This window comes from Girardinichthys multiradiatus, chromosome 7 (genome assembly GCF_021462225.1).
Source record: "Girardinichthys multiradiatus isolate DD_20200921_A chromosome 7, DD_fGirMul_XY1, whole genome shotgun sequence".
Taxonomy (NCBI): domain Eukaryota; kingdom Metazoa; phylum Chordata; class Actinopteri; order Cyprinodontiformes; family Goodeidae; genus Girardinichthys; species Girardinichthys multiradiatus.
In genome coordinates, this window is record NC_061800.1 from 13,154,953 (window position 1) to 13,182,461 (window position 27,509).

The 27,509-nt window shown below is 38.8% G+C and overlaps 1 protein-coding gene across 1 annotated transcript in view; it reads left to right on the forward strand.

Annotated features, from left to right (window-relative positions):
• Nucleotides 1-506: 506 nt before the first annotated feature.
• arhgap20 (Rho GTPase activating protein 20) overlaps nt 507-27,509 on the forward strand; it is a 41,947-nt gene continuing 14,944 nt past the window's right edge. Inside the window, exons 1-13 of the mRNA XM_047370038.1 lie at nt 507-809; nt 3,051-3,136; nt 11,283-11,459; nt 13,058-13,207; nt 13,788-13,829; nt 14,034-14,118; nt 14,251-14,328; nt 15,170-15,236; nt 15,724-15,933; nt 25,026-25,216; nt 25,339-25,503; nt 26,243-26,352; nt 26,732-26,921. Coding sequence (XP_047225994.1) covers nt 702-809; nt 3,051-3,136; nt 11,283-11,459; nt 13,058-13,207; nt 13,788-13,829; nt 14,034-14,118; nt 14,251-14,328; nt 15,170-15,236; nt 15,724-15,933; nt 25,026-25,216; nt 25,339-25,503; nt 26,243-26,352; nt 26,732-26,921 — 1,659 coding nt within the window. The 5' untranslated portion in view covers nt 507-701. The remainder of the gene's footprint in view (nt 810-3,050; nt 3,137-11,282; nt 11,460-13,057; nt 13,208-13,787; nt 13,830-14,033; nt 14,119-14,250; nt 14,329-15,169; nt 15,237-15,723; nt 15,934-25,025; nt 25,217-25,338; nt 25,504-26,242; nt 26,353-26,731; nt 26,922-27,509) is intronic.

The window sequence follows — 27,509 nt, forward strand, 5'->3', positions numbered from 1 at the left end:
AAAATAAACGTGAAGACAATGTTTTAAAAGAATGAGCTGGATGTGTCACTAAGTTTACTATAAACAGATCGAGAAATGGGTCCAAGCCTTCGTTTGTATCATCCTTTATTTCATTGTTTTTTTTAACACACCAACTTTTTTATTTTATTTATTACTCTTTTAAAAGCGTTTAGCTCCACAAGAGACTACAGAGCATGTAGTGAATATACTGTACAGCAGATTTATATATTGATAGAGCTTTATAGAAGAACTTCATTTTGTCAAATGTTGGATATGTTTAGCACCCATTGGTTAATTTAGTTATTCATTAGATAGCTGGCTTACTGCCTCCCGTTTCTGTATTTTAAAATGCCATCTCTTTCTTTCTTAGAAAAGCCCTAAAAATGCTGAATACAAAATTCGTCAAAATACGGTTAGTCGTGGTCCTCTCAAGCGCCTTTATTTTGAAAATCGCAACTGGATGCTCTCTTGCTCTTCAACCAGTTGAGTGAATTGAGGAAGACTGTGGAGGAGGCGCTCATTCTAAACAGCGCTGAGGCTGAGGCTGGATCTCTGCAGACTCCTCGGTTACACGGGCTTGTTTGTTGGATCATCTGTTTTTCTGTGATGGATCCTCCACCAACTCTCCTCTCTGCCGGATAAACCGTGGACTTTTCTCCTCGTATGATGGGAATATACCGCCGGTGCGCTCGGCTCCGTGGATGTACACAGCCTTGATGGAAAGCATGTCACCGCAGCAGTGGAGTATGGGACAGAACAGGTCCGACTCTCTGACGGGTGACGGCAAGGTGCTGCTCGAAAACAAAAAGGTAAAAGGGCGCTCGGGGTCGTTTTCGGGTGGCGCTCCGTGCCACTGGGTGCGCCTGTTAAGGGTCATTTAGGGCGCAGAGGAGTTAAGTGTGTTTGTAGAAACCAGAGTTCGGCTGCAGTAGATTTCTACTGTAAAAACAAAATACTACAGAATATGTCAGTATTGGCTAGTTTGGAGATTAAGTTTTATTTATAAAATATTTCTTAAACTTATTTTCTCAATTTTCCCCAAATCCCAGTGTTAAATATCTAAACAATCGAGAGCTTTTTGAGGTGACAATTATTTACAAATTATTTGACTCGTCTCTGCTTTGTCTTTATTGGGCCTTAAATACCACTAAAGTATAACATTAATTGTTTTGATGAATGCCAGAACGTTTTTTCTCCGTACACAAGGATTTTAGGTGTATAAATAATAAGACAAAGTCATGTTATAGCATCCTATACTTAGAACGTTTTTTTAAGTTTAATTATTTATTGGTAATAAAGTATTTAGAAAAAAAACTAACTTACACACACAAAAAAAATCCTCCAAAACCACTCCGCTCGTTTATAAATCAGATAAATATGTAAAACTGTAAAAAAAAAAAAAGAAAACGTATTTTTTTAATTTTAATTGTAAGCCCTTACAGTCCTTAAAAGGTAGACCTATCCATTGTTATATTTTCTTCTACGTATCTACCTCAGATTTTGCAGAAATATGCGATTTCCCTTCAAATGCTTTGAGAACTTGTTGTAAACAGCGCCCCCTCGCTTGAGTGTTTAAAACCGGTCACTGCATCTGTCCGCAGGAAAAGAACAATTTATAGAGTCAAAAATCTCCATTTGTAAGGGATTAATTAAATCTCACCTAAACGGGTTCAATGTAAGCGAAGATGTATCATGTAAATTACTTAATTATTATTATCTGAGTGGCTCTTGGCTTTGAACATAACCCTTTCTATCTATTAATTGGGTAAATATTTTAGTTCTTCACACCCTTTGCATTTCTGTATGTGGAAAACAAAAAGACGTTGCTTTAACCAATTTCTTTTGTATGCTATGTCTTGGCTTAGTCTGCTATATTTTGATTTTAATTTCATGTTTGCAAATACTGAGAAATAAACCATTAAAGAGTAGTTAAAGATTTGCCTAATGTCAGAGACTAAACATATCTAGAAAATGTTTCCTGTGTAGTGTTTCCATTAGAATATTTATTTTGTGTTGCAAGGTGTATGACTCATCTGTTTTTCCAGGTTGCTCCTATAGGCTAGGCTTCCTCTTTACCTTCTTCAGTCAATCAGCAAAAAATATTTTATTCATTAGTCTCCTAATTGTGCTGTGGAGAACGTCCCAGAAAGCATGGCGCATATTCAGCCAGTCATTTGTTCTCTTCAGAAATAAGACGTTATCTTTTATGTCACTGTTGTTTTGATTTTTGCTGAAAATGTCAATTTAAGAGTTTCTGGAATAGGGGGTCAGAACTAGTGCTCTGGGCTTAAACCCATGTGACTGCAAGTACTCAATGTTTTACAGATTGTGGCACAAAACTAATCAGAAATATAAAAGTGAGATTAATGTCTGTGAGAGCTGTTTTATTGTGGCTTGTTTAATGAAAAGTGACTGTTAAACCATTTATCCCTTCAAGCGCTCAGTTTGGTGTCCCATGATGCTCATCATAGTGCTTTTTGTTTTGGAATACTGTGACAATGCCATATCTCATGCAAGTCTGCTAAGACAGGAATGTTATCCATATTGCCTGTGTAATATCAGCTCTAGAGTCACGTTTAATTCGTGTTGCTCTGTTAGGAATTTTCTGCCTTAAAGAAATATAATATGTTGTGATACCTTTTAATTTTCACTAGCTTTGAGAATGTCGGTCATGCTCCTGTCGTGGAGGACACAGTCAGTCATATTGCAGGAAGAATTTCTGAGGAATATTAAACATTGTGCCATACTCTCAGATGATGCACTGCTTTACTCCCTCTGACCTTTATGTTTCAGTCTGTCTCATTTCCGTTTTTCTCTGCTTGCACTTCTCCTTTTCTGTCAGTCACGATCCTCTCTTTCTCATAAATCCCTAACTTTCTTCAGCAGCTATCGAGCAGCCTCACAGAGTGCTGACTGTAGACTTTCTGCCCCCCTCCTTACAAACATTACTGCTGCCCATCAACAGATGTAACCAAAAACACTGACACAACCTTCCCTTTGTGTGTCATTTGACTCATGTTTTGTGTTGCTCTTTCTTTCTGCCCACTCAGAAGATGAAGACCCTGGCCCAGAGGCGGCAGTCTGCTCCCTCGCTGGTCATCAGCAAAGCACTTACAAGATCAAGAAGCGCTTCCAGGTATGTGCATACACCGCTGCCCATGTTTTGGTCGTAAAGGGCCTGAAAGTGGTGCTGTTAAAACTGGGCATGTCCTGATCATATCCTAGGCGTCCTTATCAAGCCTATTTGAATTATCAGCAGCATAGTCTTTGAGAAAACTCAGCTCCTGATATCCATTGTTGGTGTGGTTTTTGATTTTTGTCAGCCAATTTGTGTGACTGATTTAAAAAAAATTGTATCTTACTTTTGTGTGCCTGGCTTACAAACTGGATTGTAGCCCGTGCACGTTATTTTCTTGATTAAAACGATCATAGGGCCCCCGATACCAAGAGACTTCCAAGAGGAGCTGTGCAGAGAGCAGCTGAAACACCAGTCATTGAATTAGATGATGTTCAAAGCAAAATAAGTTTCTAAACTTTTTCCACAAGCTTGATCTGAAGATGTTTAACTATAACCGCACTGAAATGGGTTTTGAGCTGAATTAGCAACAAATCAGCAAAATAATTCAGACCATGTGTGTTATTTCACTGTTTAGACATGGTATCAGGCCTTACTGGCAAATCCCTTGTCTTAAATGAGGTTCATCAATATCAAGGCCAAGAAAATCCTGATTGGGACATCCCTGGTTTATACCAGTGCTGGTCTGTGGGTCCTCCAACGAACAGAGATGTTGTGGATGAAGCTGCTGTTAACTCTAACTCCTTAGTGCATTTAAATGTTTACTCCCTGCACAACAGACCTTTTAAACAGATTAGAAAGTGTAAGTAATCTGAAAGAAAAATTCTTCTCGCTGAGATTCTAATACAGAGGAACACTGGCCTGTTTTACCCTAACTTCTCATTCCTTCCCTAACAATAGATTAATTTATAAATTTGGACTCGATAAAACAGGTCTTTGCTGATGTCAATTTAACTTTTCCAACAACTGTGAAACGTTTGCTAATTTGCCCGGCGGTTTCATAGTTGCCTGACCTGATTCACAAAGCTTTCATGTTTTTGTCACCGAGTTTATCCAGAAAACACTAAGCACTGATTTAGGAGGCTGATAGCACATAGATTAAAGAAGAAAAAATTGAGCCTAGGAGGCTTGGCATAAAATCAGCAGATAGACATTACACATTTGGATCTGTGGTGAGAAAAAGTAGAAGCTTTAGGTTGCAGATCTGAATAATCTAGATTATGGTTTACAATGACTAAATCTACAATTTATATATTTGCTTAAGAATCATATGTTTTACTCCAGTTTGCCTAAAACCTTGGAGTTTGGCCTTGGAGACTCACTCACTGCCTACTTCTCCCAGAGCTATCAGGCTTTTCATCACCCCCCCCCATCACTCAGATCCCTTCCTTTTCCTTTACCAGGGTCGGAAATAAACCCTTTCAATCCCCTTTGGCCCCACTGTTTATTTACAAAGCACTTTGTTTTATCTTCTAAACAGCGACTAACTCTTGTTGATGGCAGCTTTAGAGACAGGCTTATTCTCAAATTGCTTCCAGTTTTAAGACCTTTACGATAAAAGGCTTTTAATGCCACATTGTATACGGGCATGAAGGCAGTGGTTTTTGCACTCGCGGATGGAGATCAGGGTTGGTTGCAACATGCATGAAGTTTGGAGTTCCAACACTCGGCCCACTGCTGAGGGGAGCTCTCTGTGCTGTTAATTGGGTCAGTTCTCTTGGTAGGATTTGTGTGTTAAAGAGAGTTGGGGAGATGTATTCTGCTGGCAGGTATGGTGAGAGGTTGAGAAAGGCACTCTATTGACTGAAAGATAAATAGTCTGCCTGACAGAGCCACTTAGTCTGTCTGAGTCCTTACCACGAAGCAGTTACACAGTCAGGCCAGTCTGAAACTGTGTGTGTGTGTGTGTGTGTGTGTGTGTGAGAAATAAGAGTGGATGTGGAGCCAGGACTTGACACTGTCAGCTATCACCCTTAACCTTTGACATTAAATTAGGAAGTGTTTGGGGGGGTGAAGGTGGGTTGGGGAGGTTGTGTTGAGGTGTTTTGTGTTGAAGATGTTCCAATTATTGGGGTTAGATGACTGTAAAAGTCATAGGTTACGGTTTTGATTATGGTTTATACTATGCTCTATCAGTTTGTTTAAACAGGCAATTTATGTTATAAATTAGTTTGTTTTGTCGGGTTTTTCTGACTCTGTGCATGCTTTGGAAAGAAAATCTATGGGACTCTGAAGCCACATAAATGCAGTTAAAATGGATAAATGAGTGGATCCAGCAGTTCTTGGCAGTGGCTTTAGCATCATTGCATCACCAGTGTGCCTTGTATCCAAGTAAATCCCTTTGAGATGGGGGGAGAGCAACAAGAATACACCAATTGTACAATTTATACTGTAAAAGGATATATATTTATCCTTTCTGCGTTCAGAATTTTGGGTATTCTTTAACTGGGAAGTGGGAATCTGAGAGGAAACTTAAATGTTTTCACATTCTATCATGTTCAGCCGCTAACCTCAATAGGCTTTATTGGAATTTTATTTGTCAGACCAACACAAAGTAGTGCATAATTGTGAAGTGGAAGGAAAAGGATATCATTGTTTAACAAATTAAAATCTGAAAACTAAAGCGTGCATTTGTGTGCACTGAGCCGTCTATACTCTCATGTCCCGAAAAAAAAAAAAAAGAAATCCAGCACAATCAATTGGCTAAAAGTCACCTGCTTGGTAATTATTGCCCACCGGTGTAATTTAATATGTATAAATACAGCTGTTTTGTGAAGGCCTCAAAGAGCAAAGAGAGCATTAATCAGAGAAGCTGCCATGAAGCCAATTGTAACTGGAGTAGTTGTAGAGACATACTGCTCAGGTGGAAAAATCTGTCACCAACACAACTTCACAAGTCTGCCTTTATGGAAGAGCGGAAGATGAAAGCCACTTGGGGTCATGACCTACATGCAAAGTGCTTTGTGTGGCTATGTGTCACATCGCAAACACCGTCCTCATGGTAGTGGCAGCATCATGCTGTGGGGATGCTGCATGGAAAGGGAAGCTGGTAACAGTTGATGGGAAGATGGATCCAGTCACATACAGGACAGTGCTGGATGAAAGTCTGTTAGAGGCTCAAAAAGAAATGAGACTGGGACAGAGGGTCAACTTTCCACAGGGAAATAATCCAATTAGGCCAGACCAGCTCAAATTCAAGCAATCAGACTCCAGTTGTGCAAAGCTTATAGAGACACACCTCAAAAAACTGTAACACTCATATAAACTCAAAGATGGTTCTATAGTGACTCAGGGGAGCTGAATACAAATGCATGCAATTTTCTTCAGGTTTTATTTTTGTTTGACAAAATGTTACCCATATAATTGTCTTCTGAATATCTCTTGAATCGGTGCAGATTTATTAGCAGTTCTTCTTTTTTTACCTTCATAGAAACCCTTCTCTTTTTCATCTAATTAAAGTCAAGTGTCAGTTTTCTTCTCGTTTTAGCTGAGGGAGTTCTGTGAAAAGCAGAAAAACAAGCCTGCTGCAATAACATCTGCAACTGGATAGTTCTAGAAATTTAGTAAAAAATCACAAATGAATACCTTATTCAGTCATCTTTGGTTGGAATATGATTCAAACATGACTAAAAGTGAGTTTGACAGTAGTAATGAAGAAGAAAAAAGAGCTCGTACACTGAACTGTCAATTGCTGCCCGTCTGAACCAGACTGGACTGCTGGTGATGCAATCCTTCAGTGTGAGGTTAGCACAAACTGAAAGATGCTGATAAGTCCTCCTTTTACAGCTAGCATTCTTAATGCATTCACTAATTCCTGATTGGTGTTGGCCTGACGCTCCTATTCAAACCTGACTATTTCAGCTATGAAATCGTCAAGGTTGCAAATGGATGACATGGCAAAGGATTTAAATGACCCATGGAAAGTCTGGCTTTCTGTTGTTGCTGCCTGGATAAACAGACTGTGTGCCTTCATTGAAATCAGTTTCAGTTGTAGTATATACCTCACTGATACTGAAAGTTAGTCTTCTCCACACAGTAGCAACTTCCACATTGAAGAGCATTGTTGTGTGCACGTTCACTGATCAAAAAAAGATAGGTAATTTGAGTTTTTGTAGTAGCCCAGGTCTTACTGAATTATGCATTATTGTTACTTAGACATAACAAGCTGAAAAAGTACAAGATAATTAGTAGAATTAATTTAATTTAAGAATGAGAAAAGGCAAATTATAGCTGTTATCCTCAGCATGTGCACCTTTTAAACCTGTTAGATCTCATTTAATGTCTGACTGAGACTTTTCTCATCTTCCCCGCACAAGCCTCCACGGCTTGAGCTGCTTTAGATGAATGCGTCTCAGAATGAATGCTCTCTGCTCAAACCAGGAGCCATTCAACACAAGAAAAGTCCAGCTCACTGCTGACAAACACCGAGCCTCACTCAGAAACATGGGACCATTCTTTTATTCTTTTACAACTTGACAGTGTCCATCTTTGAGATTGGTCCTGATAAAATCCATCAACCTTTATATGCACATTTTTGCTGCTTGAATATTCATCCTGCAGGATTAGTATGCAGCGTTGTGTGAATCTTTGTACGCTGACAACCTCTTATTGTGTTTAAAAAGTCAAAATTTCTCCACACGGAGCCATATAGGCCTCAACAGAAATAAGCATGTACATTCAGGAGGGGTGGGAATGAATCTATCAACATCACATGATGCAGAATAGAGACATTAGCTCTTCATCCATCAGATTCAAGGACAGCGGGTTGGCTGTCGATCTGGCATTTAGGAGGGAGGGATGTGCAGTGAATACGGAAGATGTCTTTGTTAGTAGGAGCAGTGAGAAGTGAAAGGGACCGTACAAAAAGGGTTAGCACATGTGTGCTTGTGTGTGTCCTAATGGGGGGGGTTCTTAGATTTGGACTTGGACTGATGACAGGAACTGATAATGTGCATCCATTATCTCAGTCTCACTTAATACAGAACCACAGATTTCCCCACTTTCCATTTGTAGGTTTTTTTTTTTTTTTTTTACAATGACATGAGTGCAGGAGATCTTTCTATAGAAGGATGTCTTAGAAGTACAGATGCTTTGATCAGGACCTTATGATCTCTGCTTTATGTGAAGGATTAAGAGAAAGTTTCTACATTATCAAGATCAAGGTCCTTACCTTAACTCTGACTTTTCTAAAATGCTGCCAATATTTCAAAATCCAGGATGTTCAATGCTGGACAGAATTTTAGAAAGCTCCAATGGATAAAGCAGAGAAAGGTTTTTGTATTCTAATCAGCCTTCCTGTTATCCTGTGATCTTAACACATCGCCGATACCGAAAATTGCATAAAAAAGATAAAGACTTCTTCACTTCCACGCAGAAGACTGTTGTTTTTAGTGCAACTTGTAGTGCTAACATATGGTTCACTGATCAGATAAAGGGGGCATTTTTCAGTTTCCCTGATAAGGTGAAATCCTCATAACTTGTCACTGCATCTCTACATGGAAGTAGTGCTTTGTTAATTACATTTTTAAGATTTTGGAGAAATCTGGACACAGTGGGATGAGTTAAGGTGAACCCTCCAGTGACAGCAAAGATGTTTCATCATTTGTTTTTTCATTTGTTTGCTTTTTTCCAGTCAGGATAACAGGACAATAGAATTATTAAATCAATTTTAAATAAATACCAAATTGAAAATACTGTTTCCTTACTCAGTAAACAGAACATGATACAAGGGTTATTTCATCTTTACCTTTACAAAGAGATGAGAATAGATCAAAAGAAACAAGATCTGCCTTGTTTCTTTTGTTTTTGTTTTGCTGAATTCCTGAAATGATTTAGTGAGCATTACGTCTGGACTCCAGGCAGGTCATTTATGCACCTGGACACTGGAACTTCAGGTCTATGACTTGGTTTGGGATTAACCTGTTTATCAAGTCTTTCATACAAAAAGAAAATAAAAAAACAAATTAACATTAAACATTAGTTTTAGGGCTACACCATAGTCTAGTTAACACTGTTGCCTCGCAGCAGGAAGGTCCTGAGGTTGAATCCCATTCAGGGCCATCTGTGTGGTGTTTATTTCTCAAAAAACAAAAATCCCACAGTTTTAATATTTGGCTGTTCTTATAACGAGTACATGTATTTATCGTATGAACAGTTCATTCTTTACCTTTTATATATGTTGTGCATAAAGGGCTGCTCTCCTCTAAGCATCTGTGCATAATTAACCACATAAATTCAATTTACGAGAATTCTCTCAGCTCCCTTTGAGATTTATTTTTGGAAGACACACAGAGAATAGGGGAGCTGTCTAATTATTCACTTTTCTTCATTAATTACGTAACCAAACACTTGTCTGATGTAGCTGAAAGTATTTGGTTAGGCGAGGGAATCCAAGTTTCTCTTGCTTGTCAGCAAAGCCTGATCCAGTATTCAGTGCTTTGCTGCAGAATAATAATAATGCATGCTCCCTTTCAAAGTAATGAGTAGTAGAGACTGTGTTAATTGTAGGGTGTGGACCTGTGGGCAGAGAACGTGTGCCCGTTTGTGTACATTAAAGAGACAGAGATAGTAAATGTGGCTGGAAGTGGACAGTTAAGTGTTTTATCAGATAGGAATGGATAAACAGGAAAGGATGAAGCACTTTAATTATTTCCTTTTCCTCTAAAAAAGTAGGTTCCTCCTATTGTATTCTTTAACAGTGGGGTGTATTGACCAGAGATAAAAGGCAAGTTTGAATAAAATACAGAATGAGAAAGCATTATTTTACCTAATCTCTTTTGATTAATAGCTAATTTAAAATCCCAGGAACTACAATATTTCTATTTCCAAAGCTGTTTTTATGCGCATTTAAAACATACAAACCATGTGCAACTCATTTTCCAACTGGCTTAGGCAGCATAACTTATTATTTGTGGTTTTGTATGAGCCCAGCATTTATTTTGCAGCAAGAAATCAGGAAATATTGTGGCAAAAATTCCATTTACTTTATTTTGGAGAAACTACAGGGACATTTAATCCCTTTTCAATCTCTTCCAGGTTTGGTTCACCACTACATGGGCCTCATGTATTTAGTTACGTGATTTCTGCCAGATCATTATATTACACTGTCAATAAAATTGGAGAAAAACTCCTGTGCAGATGTATGTCAGTGAAAGCAACAGAGCTGAGCAGATTTTATGATTTTTCTGGGCAGTATAAAGCTCAGCGGGAAATGCTTGAGAGCCATTTTTGGTTTAGCTGTTTAGCTTTGAGCTGGTTTTGCTGGCTTTACCAGACCTATTTGATATTTATACCTCAACATTGACATTTTTGTTTTATTCTACTGTACAGAACGTTGGTTGCCTGATGGTATGTAAAGTGCTCTATAAATAAATTTTGATTGATTAGTAATACATGTTTACAGGATTATTGCTTGCTTTTCTAAGCAGCTGAATTGCTAACCCTTACAAAAATGCCTGAAGCAGCTCTGTTGCATCTTAAATCTCCTTCTAACCTGACACAGTTTTAACATTAAGTAGATTGTAGTAACTCCTGATTCTTCTCTGATAGTTTTGTTCTGACACATCTGCAAATATAATTATACCCATTGGTTATAAAATGATTCTCCAGGTTTAGAACATCTCATGGAGCTCTGTTCTCTTTGGACTACAAAACACAATGCATTGTGGAGAACTACCACTCCACTTCCTCTGAACACACTATACGCATAGTGAAACATGTTGGTGGCAGCATCATGCTGTGGGGATTCTGTTTATCAGCTTGGACAGAGGAGCTGATCAGAGTCGATTTGAAGGGAGGCACAATGGAATGGTTCAAGAAGTATACAGTGGAAGTATTACAGTGGCCCAGTCAAATCCAGACCTAAATCCAGCTTAGAACCTTTGATAAGACTTAATACATAAAATTCCAATAAAATACATTGATGTTTGCACCTGGAATATGACTAAAAGAGGAAAAGTTTAAGGATTATCAATACTTTTGCAAAGAACTGTGCCTCCTCTCACCAAACATCTGCCCTTAACCGTTCTGGTCCTCTGCGCTTTGCTGTTCCCCAATATTCTTTAACTGTTGAGGGAATCTTGGCTCCAATGTACTTTTTTTTTCTCCAGGCCTTCTGTCCTGCATGTCTCCAAACACATCAAGGAGTTAAATCTGTACTTTGGAAATCAATTGTAAATGTCATTTGTGCCTTTTTTCATCCCTCCAGGGAAATCTGCATGATTCCAGTCAGCCCAGAGTCCTGTCCTCTTGTTCAGGCCTTCCTGGCTGAATATCCTGGCCGCCTCTTTCTGGGTCATGCTCAAACGCAGCTAAAAACGGGTTTACAAATCCAGGAGAGACACCTCTTCCTCTTCAGTGACACGCTGCTTGTCGCTAAGGCCAAGTAAGTTCCCCATTCTCCCATTCTCCTGAAATTGGAGTGAGAAGCGTCTCTTTATGTGTTGGTTAGTGTGGTTGGGTTGCAGAATATGAAGACATAAAGATGCAAACAAGGAAAAAACTTGAATGAGTATGTTGGAAGAACATCTACAGAATGCATAATGTGTTCCTCTACTTTCTGATATGTTCTAAGGATCTAGTCATATTTCACTCTCTTTCCCTACTGTCATCCTTTCACTTCTATTCCTGGTTTCCTTCGTGCCTTACAATTATTTCCCAGCCAATGAAATCCATATGAAGCTTGGCTGACATCAAAGCCCCACCCTCCTGTCTTACTAGCCCTGCAGTAAGGGCCTCCCCACCCACAAACTGATTCACTCTAGAACACACAAAAATAGAAACTTAAGGCACACATAGACATTTTTGAGGTCTACATCCACACACATTTACAAATAGACTGTGTAGATCTGGACGTACTGTACACACAGACACAGCAGGCTGTCTGTGGTGTGTCCCAGGAGTCATGTTCCAGTGGGTGGAGCTGACCCTTCCTGTAAGGAGAAAAGGCGCTTTAATTGGCTTTCATTTTTTTGCGGTTGAGCACAGGGTGAATTAGAGGAATGTATGCTTGGAGGAGAGCAATGGCAAGAGGGAAAAGACACTCATGAGTGGTTTTCCTTCCGATATATTGACCAAAAATGTTCAACTGGATCATCTACCTCTATAATTAGAGACATATTTAAATGGATGCACATTTCACTGAGTGCGACCATGTTTATGGTCTGAAAATAGCAGAATCTTTTTATATCAACATCTATATAAAACGTACTTTGTGTTGCAGGGTTGTGCAAATATATATTGTGAGATTCCAACCTCAAATAGGATTCAGTTAAGTTACTTGGAGAACCTTCAAGCCAGTGGGCTTTATTTGGATTTTATGCACAGGTCTAAGGCAAAATATAAAGCATATGCATTCAGCCCACCTGAGTCAATAATTTGTAAAAACACCTTTTGCTGCAATTACAGCTGCCAGTCCTTTGGGGTAGGCCCCGACTAGTTTTGTACATCTGGAGAAATTCTTGCCCATTCTTTTTTGCAAAATAGCTCAAACTCAGTGAGATTGAATATAGAGCATCTGGGAACTTCAAATCTCAAGTCATCTGGACTTTGTCTGAGTCCTTCGGACACATGAATAAGTCCTGCTCCTCAACACCCATTGTTCAACATGTTTTAGATCTGTATCTGTCCTAGCACACTTCTTGAAATGCTTGTGTTACCCCCTCAGCATGCCATCAGGTGCTGCAAAAGCCTGTTAATCACACATTTATTAAAATCAGGTGGCGGCAGGCAAACACCTAAAACATTTAGGACAATGGGCCCTGAGGACCAGGATTGAGAACCACTGATCCAACAAAACAGCTGATTTTACTGAGACTGAATGGGTGGATTCTGTTTACCAATAATGTGATTCAGAATGATTTTAAGCAAGGGTATTGTAGTAAATGGGTTTGAAGACCAATGTACACCACACTTATTAGATATTTATTCGTAAACAAATAATGTTTAAAAATATGAAAGAATTGTTGTTTCTTACTTTTGCAGATCTCCTACTCATTTCAAAGTAAAGGCCCAGGTCCGAGTGTGCGAGATGTGGACAGCTAACTGCATGGATGAGGTGTGTGAGGGAAGCACAAACCCCGAGAGGAGCTTCGTTATGGGATGGCCCACCTGTAACTTTGTGGCCACTTTCAGGTATATATTTAAGCTTACATGCACAACACGAAATAAGATTTTATATTACAGAAAAGGACTGGCTGAAAAGCCAAAGGCTGCATTTTTAGATTATCTTAATGTAATCTAATATAAAAAAATTTATGTAATTTGTTGTCCTCTTACACAATTTAATTAAAATACTAGCCCTCATGGCAACTCAGATCAAAATGAACGGTGTTTCTGAAAGAGAACACAATGTTCTGAGATGCAGAGGTACATCATGGAGAGGAACTACAAATCAAACATGCAGCCATAAAATCCCTTAAACCCTCGAGCGTTGTGTCAGTTCCCGTTTTTTAAAGCAGCTCAATTTATCCTCCGTAAGCCAAAGAAGACAATTGCATGTGCACACAACAGGCCTGAACACGCAGCACAAACAAATGCAGTCACACATGCCATGCTGTGTATATGCACCTGCTTCAGTGCCACAAACACACCACCATATCACATTTTCTGTTACCAGGAATCAAGTCTGAGCTCAAGGCAAAGTCTGCGGTTTGGGATTTAGAGAGAAGCTGAAGCTTTAATTATTTTTCATTATTTTCTTTACTTTTTTCAGTTCTGAAGAGATCAAGGACAAATGGTTGGCACTCATCAATGGGTAAGTTCCTGACTGGAACTAATGAAGATCAGATTTTCTTTAATCGACCAGGAAAACCTTTACTTTTTTAAGACTGTAATCAACATCAAGAAAAAAAGAAACTCAAAAGAAAATGATTATGTGACAATAGTTTAACTTCTTTTGTGATTATATTTTGAATAGAAACAAATAATTTATTTCCTTTCTTTTTGTCTCCATGTTCAGTTGGACAAATGAGGGAAAAGAGAAGGACGATCCCAAAACCATTCCGCTAAAGATATTTGCCAAAGATGTTGGAAATTGTGCATATGTACGCTTTTATATATATTTTTTCTCCTTTTCATTCTCTAACCACAAAGATATTTTCACTAACTAATAGCAATACCAGCAGTATTTTAGTTTATGCAACACACAAGTAGATATTTCCATGATGTTTTGCCAGGCCAAGACGCTCGCCGTCACCAACAGTGACAGCACCAACGATGTCATTCGAATGGCTCTGCAGCAGTTTGGCATATCAGTGAGTAACAAAATACATAATTTAATCCTAAAGAATCTGATAATTAGTTTTAATATTTAGGTGTTGTCAATGTAAGGAAATAAACATGTTAACAGAGATGGGCCGATTAGAGTTGTGTGGACCTGCTGATACTGATTTTAGGAGATATTGATTTCTCTTTGAAACCTGCAATAATTTTAAGAGCACTTAAAATATTTTCTAGCCTTCCTGCCATGAGCGGTCATTAATTATTTAAATGAGGACCAAAGGCAATGTTACACTGGGTGGAGAAGAAGGGAGTTGCTGTAAAGCAGTTTTTCTTTGAATCAAAGACTAAATAATGCTGGAGTTAACATTGTAAGCCGTCATATTAGCAGTTAGCATGAGTAACTGTAAACAGCAGTCTTTTCTGTTCCCTAGGGACTGTAGACCCGACCTTAACCGGAAGGTTTTTAAAAGGCCAGTATTTCAAAATCCAGCATGACAGAGATTAAAAGCCCGAAAGGATAAAACCAAACAACTTTGTTGTACTTTCCTCAGCCTTCCTTTTATCTGTTGGAGTCTTGCTGTCTGTTACACAGCAGACATGTCAGTGCAGAAAACAAAGTTACCTTTTTAGAAGCTTCTTACACCTGTGAACCTTCATTTTAAACACCTCATTGATGCTAAACATAGCTAACATTGACTCTTCCTTCAGTAACAACTTCACTAATTGGGAAAAGATAGAATTTTTAAGTTTCAGCTTGGCCCGTCTCCGATCAGGGCCAAGAATCATCTTTTTCTGGTCAACAGCTGATTTCTCAGTGCGTCTTCTTTTTTTTTAAACGAAAGTGATTTTATTTTTTCCCTTTTTTCTGTCTAGGGTTATGTCAAAGATCACAGATTGTGGGTCAGTTCCTGTAAGGATGATCCTCCATACCCTCTCATTGGTGAGAAATTCATATTTAAAACCTTTTTGTTATTTAAGATTTATGATTAGGTTTAAGCTAAGAAAAAAAAGGCGATGATTCATAAGACATTCACCTATTTGGTTTTTTTTTGTTAAACTTGCATAAATGAATTGAACAAAATTCCTCCTGGCTGATCACTTAAGGTATTGGAATAATCCGACAAGACTAAAGCCAAGCAAAGCAGGAGTTACTTCAGTATGAGCATCAGAAAGTTAACATCTGGGAGCGTTTCAGTGCAGATTATTTTGACTCGCAGTGGTATTTCTCAAACATTCCTTCACCGTAATCTTTTTGTTCTCTAGTTCACATGGAATTCCTTGCATCCCTTCCTCTGTTTTTGAGATTTTCTTGTTGCGCTGTGCCAGCTCTGCCCTAATTTTTATCACGATTTTTCTGCTTCTCCTCCTCACACTCCACATACCAGAGCTTCCACCTCTAACCTCTATACTCTGACCTTTTGATTCAGGCCACGAGTTTCCCTTTAGCATTAAGATGAGCCACATTCGAGACAGCGGGAACAGTCCTGGTGGACATGGAGGAGGACTTGGGAGGGAGCCAATGAGTCCAACGGACTGCCCTGAAGTTCTGCTGCTGGATCAGTGCCTTCCCCCAGACACCCAATGCCAGTTTATCCTTAAACCCAACAAAGTTGTCCTTGAGCTTCTATCGATTATAGGTAAGTTGTATTAAAACGATCCTAGGATATAAGAAGCAGCTTAAACCAAGAATTTGTATATTTTCTACCTTTTTAAAACTGACTTTTCCAGTTGTAAAACCCATTGTTCTGGTCTGTTTATGGGAATTCTGCAAAAAGCAATGCTGCAAAAAACAGCTATTTGCCTGGCTGTTAAAATAGAAACCTTTTGGAATATTTGGAACAAGACAACTTAAAAGCCTTTGTTGTCATTGAACTGAGGCAGAACAAGAGAATTCAGAGTGCAGCTACAAATGGTACACCTGCAAACACTAAAAAATACACATACAGAAATTTAAAATACACAGTAAAAAAAAAAACGAAAGGCAGAGGGTCCAGGTGCCCAGGGAGGGGATTATAGTCAGTGATTATTTATTACAGTTATGGCATACGGAAAATAAACTTTCTAAGTCTGGAACTTCCGGATTCAAAGAATCTGTCGGCGGGGGGGAATGGTTCAAACGGATGAAGACCTGGGTGTGTAATGTCCTTAATGATGTTTTTAGCTCTTAAGAGAATGCGCCTGTTCGCAATGTCTGACAGAGAGGGGAGGGGGCACCTAATGATTTTTTTCTGCTGTCTTAATGCCTTCTTATCTGCACCGGAGCATCCAGCAAACCACACAGAAAAGCAATAAGCCAGAATGCTCTCGACTGTTGATTTGTAAAAAAGATACAAGCAGCTTTTGACTCTTTTTTATTTGTATTTGTATTTATTCTAAGGAAGTGGAGGCGCTGTTGTGCCTTTTTAACAGTTACTGAGGAGTTTGATGACCATGACAGTCGGAGATGTGAACAACAAGACATTTAAATGAATGTACTTTCTCAACACAGTTGTCATTTATGAAGAGAGGCTTGTGACTTGTATTGTGCTTCCTGATGTCAAATATGAGATTGTTTTTATGGTTGTTTTTTGTACTGTTGAGAATGAGGTTGTTAGCAGGCACCATACCAGCAGGTTTTGAACTTCCCGCCTGTAGGCAGACTCATCACCTATGATGAGTTGGACCACAGTAGTGTCATCTGCAAACTTAATATCAGAGTTAGATTGAAAAGTTGGTGTTCTGTCTAATGTGTATATAGTGAGCACGCAGCCCTCAGGTGAGTCGGTGCTGAGTAAGATTTTAGATGAAAGATGGAGGCCGACTGTGGACGGTTGATCAGAAAGTCTTTAATCCGGCTGCAGGTTGGAGGAGGGAGACTGAGAGTCAAATTTATTAATCAGGATGTTTGGAATAATGGTATTAAAAGCAGAGGAATAGTCCACAAATGGCATCCTGATGTAGCTGTTCCCGCGTTCCAGATAATTCAAGACTGTATGGAGAGTGATGGATATGGCGTTATCTATGAAATAACCCTAACAACCAGTGGCAGTTTTTGGTTTTGGGCAGTCTGGGCAGTTGCCCAGGGTGGCATTAGAAATGAGGGCACATGCTTTTCTGTCGGTTGTGCTTTGAACAAATTTTCTAATGCTTTTATGCTTAAGGAGTTGATGGGAAGTTGGCATCCTGAGTATGTTCAGTAGGTGCCCCTTGCCTACTGCTGAGAATAATGAGAATCAGGTGATTTCCTGCAGTTTGATTGGTTAGGGGTGGCAAAAGGAACGTCTTGCTCGGGGCACTATTCATGCAAAAACTGTCAATGCTCATAACAAAAGCTTTGTACTCTATTTATAAACCAGTACCTTGGAAAAAGAATCATAGTCTGAGCACATGACTTTTTCTTTAAGGTAAAATTAAGTTTTCACATAAGCAAGTCCAGAATCTGTCCATTGGTCTAATTCTCTATGAAACCTCTCTATGAAGAACTATGTGGATACAGAAGTGTTAATGCATAACAGAAAGTACTTCCCAGAATTTGTTCCACTTACATAAACTGCTTCATGTTTGTGCTCATTTGGGACTAGCACAAGGTTACACTCGTGATGTTAGGCCTGAGGAGGAAGAAACAGGTGGATGAAAAGAAAAGAAGAACGGTGGGAAAAGAGATTTAACCGACAAAGGGTTACGGCAGGGGTTAGGACAAACACAGTACCAAAATAAAAAATCATTAGGACAGACAAAAACGAAGAAACCCCAGAAGCTACAGATGAGTGTGAGAATAGGAAGATGGAAAGTGAAAAGAGATGACACAGCTATTGAGTGAAACGATGGCCGGCAGAGGTGAAGGAAAAAAAAAACTGATCTGTTATGATATAGAGAAAGAGGAATTTGCAGGGAGGGAGAAAGACTGAGAAAAGGGGGGACTTCCAGTGCGAGCAGGATGGACAAATGTATGGTGGGGGTGGGGGGCATGACTACGGAGGATGCGAGTGAGAACAAACTGCGGATACGAACACCATAATGGCGAATGGAAAAAAAGGGGAATGACATGGGGTTTAAAGCAAAACAAGTTGTGGAGCAAAAACTGTGTTTTCCAGTCAAGGAGGCTCCAGTTAACTCACCACAAGCTTTTCCTCATATTCTTCAGCTTTAGCCATAACAAGTGTTACATAACTTCTCCATACCAGCCTTGCAGCCATTGAGGGATAATTGCTCACACCCTCCCTGAAAGCTTACAAAGGTTTGTACCTACCCGGTGGCAGCATGGCAGAAACCCTTTTCAGGCCTTCTATTCGTCCAACAAAACTGAGATTTATCATGATTGAAAAAAATCTTTCACCTCGGTTTTCCTCTTGGTAGGTTACAATTTAGAGCCATGTAAAATTATTCAAACACAAAGGCATTTCCATAAAAGCCACAAACTTCAATGCATTTTACTAGAATTGGGGGATTTTATGAGACAAACTGTAAAAAAGTTCAATAGGTATGAATATTTTTTTACAAAGCACTGTAGATATGGACACAACCAAACATTCCCAATGGTTTCCGTATTTTAATGGCACAGACAGTGAGACGTTTTACACAAGTCCATCCTTGCTACCGTTTGAAACATGACAGTCTTTGTTCTCTGGGATACTTTTAGACAAACAATTATTCAGGTTGAATACAAAATATTCTGGGAAAGTATTAGAACGGTACTCTCTTAATCCTAACTCGCCAACCTCTTCTATGGGCATCATCTGCATGATGGGACTTTCCAGACCATCAAAATCCATGTCATTTGCAGATGATTATTATGCCATAAAACAGCCTAAGTGCTTCGTCTTTTGGAGCCAAATGCTCTCCGGATATGAATCATCAAGTTTGGTTTATCTGCAAGTTTATTTATGGGAGGATTATTTTGACACAACCTCTTTTGCTTGCGCAATGATATTGAGAAGTGTGGCCACCACATCACTCCCTCTCTAAACAGAAATGTTTCCAGTATACCATTTCTGTCACCCAAACATGCTTTATAATTTCCCTTTAAAATGTTCCAGATGATTTGCTCCAATTGTGGTTTGGGTTAAAGAAGCTTCTTGGCTGGAGTTGGAGAACGACTAAGGCTCAGAGTAGAACACAAACCACTAAATGGAGCCTGCTGTGCTTCTCAATGGAGTCAAATTAAATATAATGGAAACTGTCATCATTACGTTGTTTTTGTGCTATGTTTTGATGACCTCTGATACATTTCTGCCATTCTGCTGTTGAAAAAGAGGTCGATTTTTGTTTGATCAGAGTCTGAATATAACCCTTAAACATTAGGATTTTTGGGGGGGTTTTAGAGCCGATATTCAATTTCCAATTTTTCTAAAACCTACAGATTTTAACCCGTCTGAGGGCTCTCATTATTAACCCTAGAAAAGATTTCTGCTATTTGGTTTAACGTAAAATTGGCAAGTGTGTACTATGATGCATACATTTTCAAATAGAACTCTGCATTTTGTCCAGAACAGCCCTACATATAAAGATGCCTTTCTCTCTGCAGCACTAGAAATATACTTGGAAGGTAAAATCCTCTAGTGTATGGGAAATAGGTATCCATACAGATAGAATCAAATCAAACAGTTAAAGCATATCTTTTATGTTAGAAGAATACATTTTTTTCCTAAAATAATTAACAGCTGTCAAACCTAATATTTGAGATGTAGATCAGATTAACTACTCGATTAGCTAAATTAGTTTTTACTATGAACACCTTTCTGTATAACAGTTAGCATTGCTAACTGTACACAACCTTTCCCTGTATTTCCTGTAGCATAAGTAGACCTAATTTGCAAAAGTATGCCCACATTTTAAATTCAGCATGTTTCAGTGAAGATGATGTAAGCACAAAAAGAAAAGAAAGACAAGTAATCTTGTTAAGTTCATTCACCCTTTCTGGTATCTGCTGAAGTATTGCTCTCTTGCACCAGACTTCCCTTCTTAGAAAATATTGTTGGCTATTTTGCATTTTCGTCCACTTCTTGCATGTCTTTCCAAATAGACCAATAGATTTTGCAGGAAGAACAAAATTTAGCCATTTCAATCACTGTGAAGCTGTTTGTGAACTCCACTGCATTTGTAACTTCTTAACTCGCACCAGAACGTTCATGCGAGTAGAGGTGGTACAGCAGGTTCAGTAATTAACCTGAATTGTTTAGTGCATTTTTCTCTGCAGTGTGTCCCTAAGGGTTCCAAACCATTTCTAGTCTAGCACACTTGAGACCAACTTTCTACCTGAACAAAATCAAAGCTATCCCTCTAACCAAGTAGCAACCACATGTAAGTGAGAGGAGTGCCTCACTGCATGTTTGTGAAGTACCTCCATATTTTCTGCAACATTTACCTCAGCATCCACTGTCAGGCTTCTTATACAAGTGTCTATGAAATTAAAACAATAGATACTGTTTCAGCTTAAAGAAGACGACAGAAATCATTGATCTTCTTGCATGAAGTTCCTGTTTGCTAATTACCTAAATCCACTAATGTGAAATCCTGAGTATGTTCATCACGCTTTAGCAGAAGATTATCTTGAGACATTGCCTCTCTATGGACAAGCTATAGTCTGTACCTCCATCCTTATTCCTCACTTTTTGAACCTATGCCCTGCTCATTGACCTGTTATAATTTAGCACCTGATTTGCAGAAAGGTCATGTTTTTTGGGTTTTTTTTTTTTCTGATGACAGGGAGGCCTTCTGAGAAGTACCAGAGCAGACCAGTGACTGTGTTGCTGTTGAACTCTGTTCCAGAGTGTATTTAGGCATGATGCCACAAGAGATTGTTAAATCATGAACTCCATGAGCAGTATGCGGTGTATTTTGTGGGGCCGCTTTTGGCCACGGGATCCTCCGCCCACTTAAAGAATATTTTGTTTGTTCGAGTCCCACTCTTGAATACAAATTACAATTGCCTAATAAAATAAGTGGCATTATTTCAAGATTGTAGACAAGTCAGATTCCAGGCACTTGTGTACAAGTACAATAGCTTGTTAAAAGATTTACTACAAGCTTGTGCTTTCTGCTAGTTTAGTTACCATTAGCAGTATATTGAGTAATACCGACTGACATGAAATCACCATATATACATAAATATCGTTATATAAATATATAGGGAGGTGTATAAGTAATTCTCAAAGACCAGGGTAATATACATTTAGTCCAACATATTCCAGCATTCTTGGTAACTTGTCCAGTCCAACAAAGGATTACAAAAGTATTAAAATCCCTAAACCTTTTTTAAATTTTTTTACGTTGCAACCACAAACATTTTTATCTAGTATACCCACAAAAAGTAGTACATAGTTCTGAACTGGTAGGAAAATTATAAATGGTTTTTAAAATGGAGCATAAATAAAAATCTGATAAGTCTTTTTAAATTCAGTCACTAAATAAAACCTCCTATGAGACCCTTAAATAAAAATCCTGTGCCACCAAATATGATCAAAAGTCACCCAATTAGTAAGTAGTGTGCAATTTAATCTCAGTATAAATCCAGCTGTTTTGTGAAAGACTCGGAGGACTGTTAGAGAACATTAGTAAACAAGCAGCATCATGAAGACCAAGGAACAAAGTAGACAGGTCAAGAATGAAGTTGTGGTGAAGGAGCAGCAGAGATCCAGAACTCAGGTGGGAGAATCTGTTGACGAGACAAGTTAGTTGTGCACTCCATAAATTGAGTGTTTGTGTAAGAATGCAAAAGAAAAAAAGTCATTGTTGAAAGAAAGTTATAAGAATTCTGTTTACAGTGTGCCACAAGCTATTTAGGTGACACAACAAACATTTGGAAGAAGGTCCTCTGGTCACCTGAGACCAAATTGGAATTTTCTGACCTTAACTTAAACTTGGGGAGGTTTACCTTCCAGCAGAACACGAATCCTAAACATACAGCCAGAGCTACTTTGAATACTTTGCGAGGCACTGTACATATCTTGAACCTATAATTATCACTTGGTAAAGATATTTTTGGGTACATTTTTACAGCCAATTTAGACTGTGGAGAAATACTAAGTCATTACGCCACAGAGAAAGTGTAGATATACTGCAGACCTGTACTTACAGAGAACAGATGCAGATTATTACTCTGCACCACATAGCAAACACTTAGTGGAGGACATATGGTGACAAATATCAGGAGACCATGGGGCACCATGCATGTGTGCCAAGGAATATCCATGCATGGAGAAATATAGACTCCTACTGACACACACAAGCCTTAAGATAAATAGTGTCCTCAACCATGAACACGGAATTAATTTTAATCGACTCAATGGGTAGGCCTTTCTCTTTGTTGTTTCTGTACTGTGGTCTATAAATACCCATCCTTCTTTTGTATGGCTCACAATCTGTTCTTGTAGCTACAATTTAAGGATTTCTTTTGGCAGTATATTTCTCAGAAATCCACTCTTTTCTATTTCATGAACACAGAGTTTTACTTTCTTTAATACTTATTGGGATTATGAATCTGAGAATATTATTTAATATTAATATTTTAATATTTTATCAAATAATATTTTGGTCTGTTAAGGATTGTCCTGTGAATATCAGCCCAGTAAGGTGATGGTATTAGGACAAAATAGAAAGATGTGAGACGAGCTCTGACATTATTGAACAGCATAAACTCTGTACACACATGGAATTAATTCACACAATTTCTTAAAATACAATAATTTATTAACAAAAATAAGTCAACTCAAAGTCAAACATATTTCAATCAACAAACTCTTTACTATGCTAAAACAATCCAACTAAACTACCAAGCAGAATTAAAGAATAGGGAAGACTAATAGGCTATGTACAATATAAACAAGTTGATTAAAGATGGTTAAAATCATGACCAAAAGAGTGATGCAACATTACAATGCAATGTTTATGTTTGAGAACCAAGAATTATCTTGAAGAATCTGGAAATGAAGTTAAGTTAGTCTTGGAACTAACTTAGGCAACCATTCACAATGCAAGATCAGATAAAATATTATTTTAATAAAATAACGTTTTAAGAATGATCTGCTGAATAAAACCAACCTTCTGGATGACTAATTCTCAACGGTGTTTAATTAGCTGCCTTTATTTATTAAAATAATATTTAAAGAAATATTATTAAGGAAATATTTTGGAAAAGAGCCAAATCTTTCTGGAGAAATGGGTCTTAATGGTGTTTACTTATCAAATTTAGTAAAATGATGTTAGGGACACATTATTTACTGGATTGAAAATTAAACCCTTCTGGGTAAATATTATTTAGCAGCAAGCACGTGTCCTTACCTGTTAGCAGTTGAAGCTAACTAAGAAGCTGATAGCTTAGCACCAGAATCAAACACACACCTTTTTAAAAATACCGTCAATAAAAGGGTTAAAATGCATAAGCGCGGACGACGCGTTATGGCCGATCTTCTGTATTTCTTAACTTCAAAATCCCACAAACACAGAACACAACCTGAACACGTGTGCTGCAGATATTCTGCTAGCACCAAGATAGCTGAGTTCAACACAAACAAAACCAAACTTCATAAAATGAAAAACGTTTAGATCATTTCAATCTAAATCTCTTCTATATTATTCTGCCCAAACACTTAACCTCCTGAACTGTGGTGAGGATCGTTGTCCAGGGCGGCGAAGTTTGAAGAAACGTCCAGTCTTTAAACGGTTAGCTACAGCTAACCTCCTTAGCTATGTGGAGTGGCGGCTGTTCTGTCGGCCGGCCAAACTGCACGTTACCGTAACCACGGTGATGCGGCTACTTGTCCTTCTCTCAGGCAGGGAAACCCGCTTCACTCGGCTTGTAGAGACAGCGTCTCTACTGGGGACTTCTCTGGGACAGTTTGCTTCTGCAGGCCTCAGAGAGAAAGTAAGCAATGCTTATACCTTAATTTCCCCTTTTTATGAATGAATATACCAGATACACAGACAGTAATTCATCAGTACTTATCTTGTGTATATGATCGCATGATCTTATGATCCAGTTTGAAGAGTTTATGTCTTTTTGCCAGCAAAGAGACATTAGTGCGCTTGCCTCCCCTATCCCGATGATCACCGGCGTGGAAGTGATCGGACCATTGGAAAGGTGGGGGGTTTATATGGGCAGTGGCATCATGGGAAGTCTGCTCTAATTCCTAAGTTGTGCCGGAAGTAGGTAAATGCAATTAATTTTGAAAGTTCCAGAAAAGTCCGTACCGCATTTCCTGTTGTAACTCATTGCTGTGGGTCCCAACATACTAGAAAAATAATAATAATATCTTTTTCTAGCTCTGCACATTCCCTCCAGAACAATTTGCAGCTTTTTGTTGCAAATATTTAGTTTTGCCCTTTGTCTCTTTAAAGCATGCCTTTCTAAAATGCCTGCAGGATAGCTCATCTGATCACTCCTAAATGGTGGACAGCAAAAAACTGCGTATAAAGCAGGTGCCATGCATATACATTTCATGGTTTACTACAAGCAACCAGAGATCAGTGATTTTCTGTCATGAAATATTTTCACATGAATTGTGACTTTGCATGCCATTGTCATGCACTACAGCCATTGGGACCATGATGATGAAATGTGTGTGTTCTCCATGAGTAACTTTAAATACAAATACAAGTTAAATGCTGTCATGGAGACTTGTTATTTGGGATCTACACAGTTTTGTTTGCTCGATGTGCTCTGGTGTCAATTGTTCTTAAACGAATTTAGCTTCTATTATGCAAAACTCAGCGGAAACCAAGAGCTCCATCTTCTTTATTTTTCTTTTGGCAGAACCTGGTCAGCAGAAGACCTTTAAGAGAAAGAGATCCCTGATCAACTGGCCTTTCTGGAAGGGTTCCAGCACCCAGCTGGACAGCTTGCCTCTTTCCCCATCATTGCTGTCTCCTACTCAGGGACAGCTATTTGGACAACCTCTGAACTCTGTATGCTCTTCAGATCAAGGCTTGCCTAAACCCGTCATGGTGAGCTGAGTAGGTCACTCGGGCTAGCTGGACGGGGTCAGGACCTGAGATTAAAGATTTTGGGGTCGGTGGAGAGAGAGGCAATTAAATAAGTAAGTCTCGTGTTTCCTTCTGTTCCCCAGGAAATGTTGGTGTTTCTCTATCAGGAAGGGCCATACACAAAGGGCATCTTCAGACGGTCGGCTGGTGCTAAAGCTTGCAGGGAGTTTCGAGACAGACTGGACAGCGGGACGGAGGAGCCCGAGATCACACACCAGTCTGTGTTTGTCATTGCCGCTGTCCTCAAGGTAACACCCTCACCCAGTTCTCCCCCGTCTCACACGTTTAAAACCAGACAGAAGGTTTGACTTAACTGTGTCCAAAGTCTCCTGGGTCTAGACAGGGTAATCTGTCTCAGTCCTGGCTGCCAGACATGGAACCAGTCACACTAACAAGTCGTAGCCTTGTTCAGCTTCCAGGCCAAACAGGCACTATGATGTTGGGCATCCAGGTAGCAGCTCAGTTGTTCAACTAGCTTCTTCTGAGACAGAAAAAACAAGCAGATTTAAAGATTAATTAATCCATTGCATGAAAAAATTGTTTTTTTTTCCCATTTACTTTTGACAACGTGCAGTGCCTTGAAAAAACTGTCCATGTCCCTTGAAAATTTTCAGGGGATATTCAGTTTTTTTTTTTGCAAACCAATATACGTTCTTTTCTTCCACTTAACGGTTCGGTGCTACTTTTGTGTTTGTCTGATGCAATAAAATATACTGACGTTTGTGGTTGTACAGGAACTAAGTGCAAAAAAGTTCAGGGAGTGTGAATACAAGGCAGTTTAAAGTCATTAACTCAGCATTTGTGTTGTGAAGCTTTTGATGACTGAATATTAAAAGGATTTTAAGACATAGATTTAAGAAAATACAACAAAGCTTGGGGGTTTTCAAGAGTTTTACCACAACATCAGCGATGTTTAGCTGTTGCCATTAATGTTAAATGTGTTTAAGATTGACTAAGACAAAACATTTCCTTATTCTTTGCTCACAGGACTTCCTGCGAAATATCCCGGGCAGCATACTGAGTGTGGATCTGTACGAGCAGTGGATGGATGTGATGGAGCGGGAAGGAGAAGAGGCAAGGCTGCCAGCTGTTCAGAGGTAGGAGCTTGAAATCCTGGAATGGTTCATATTTTGGGCCCCAAATTCTTCCTCTCTGCTCAGAATTTTACTGCTCAGCTGTGTCTCAAGGAGGTCATGTTTGTTTGGTATATAGATTAAACGCATGACACCCAGCACCGCTTTTATTCCAGAAGCAACAAACTGAATTCCTTTTGCTGTATGAAAAATAAATATCACGCGACCTTAAAGCAAAGAATGGAATCTACCAAGATGCTGCTGTAGAGCCTAGAGTCTATAAATATTAAAAACCCACATTCACACTGTGGGACCAAGCATAAATCAGTCTTTTATGGCAGATTTTATGTCTTTGTTTTCTGCCTGTTGTTACATACCCTGTCTGTCAATCATTCTGTTTTAGGCTGCTGCACCTCCTTCCCAGTGAGAATCTGCTTCTGCTGCGTCATGTGATTGCTGTGCTATATCATATACAAGGGAGCGCCCACGACAACCAGATGAATGCCTTCAACCTGTCTGTCTGTATTGCTCCCAGCATGCTTTGGCCTCCGACCCCGAGCACTCCTGAGATGGAGGGAGAGGCCACAAAAAAGGTACAGAAAATATGCACACTGGCATGTTTTATAGTCTTTTGCTTTACAAAGGTGTAATTGAATGTTATTTAGTGGATATAACACAATGATTTGAGATCTGGTAAGATATACTTATGTGAGAAAGCTGTGGTTCAATTTGACGCTTAGCATTTGTTTAAAGACTAGAAATCAAGCTGACATTTAGCCTCCTTAAATTTAGACGTAAGTCAATTTTCCTGTTAATATTCTGACACTGATAAAAGTAGTTGTTAGATTTTAACCAAATAACAAGTTTTAACAACTTGCATTTATTTTATTTCCCTTATTTATTTTATTTTTTTATATTTTTGACTAGAAATCATGTAAATTGGGCATCGTGGGATCAAATCACAGAATGTCAACATTTACTGCATACCCTTCCCCTGAACTCTCCACCCTATTTCCTTTCAGCTTACTTTCCAAAAATTGGAAAAAAAAAAATAAAGGCAGCTAGTGCCTAAAACAATACCTTTAAAAAACAAACAAAAAAAAGAAATCTTGTAAGTTTAACTGTAAAACAAAAACTGAAATAAAATGGTAATAATCCAAAAAATTCTTAACTAAATATGT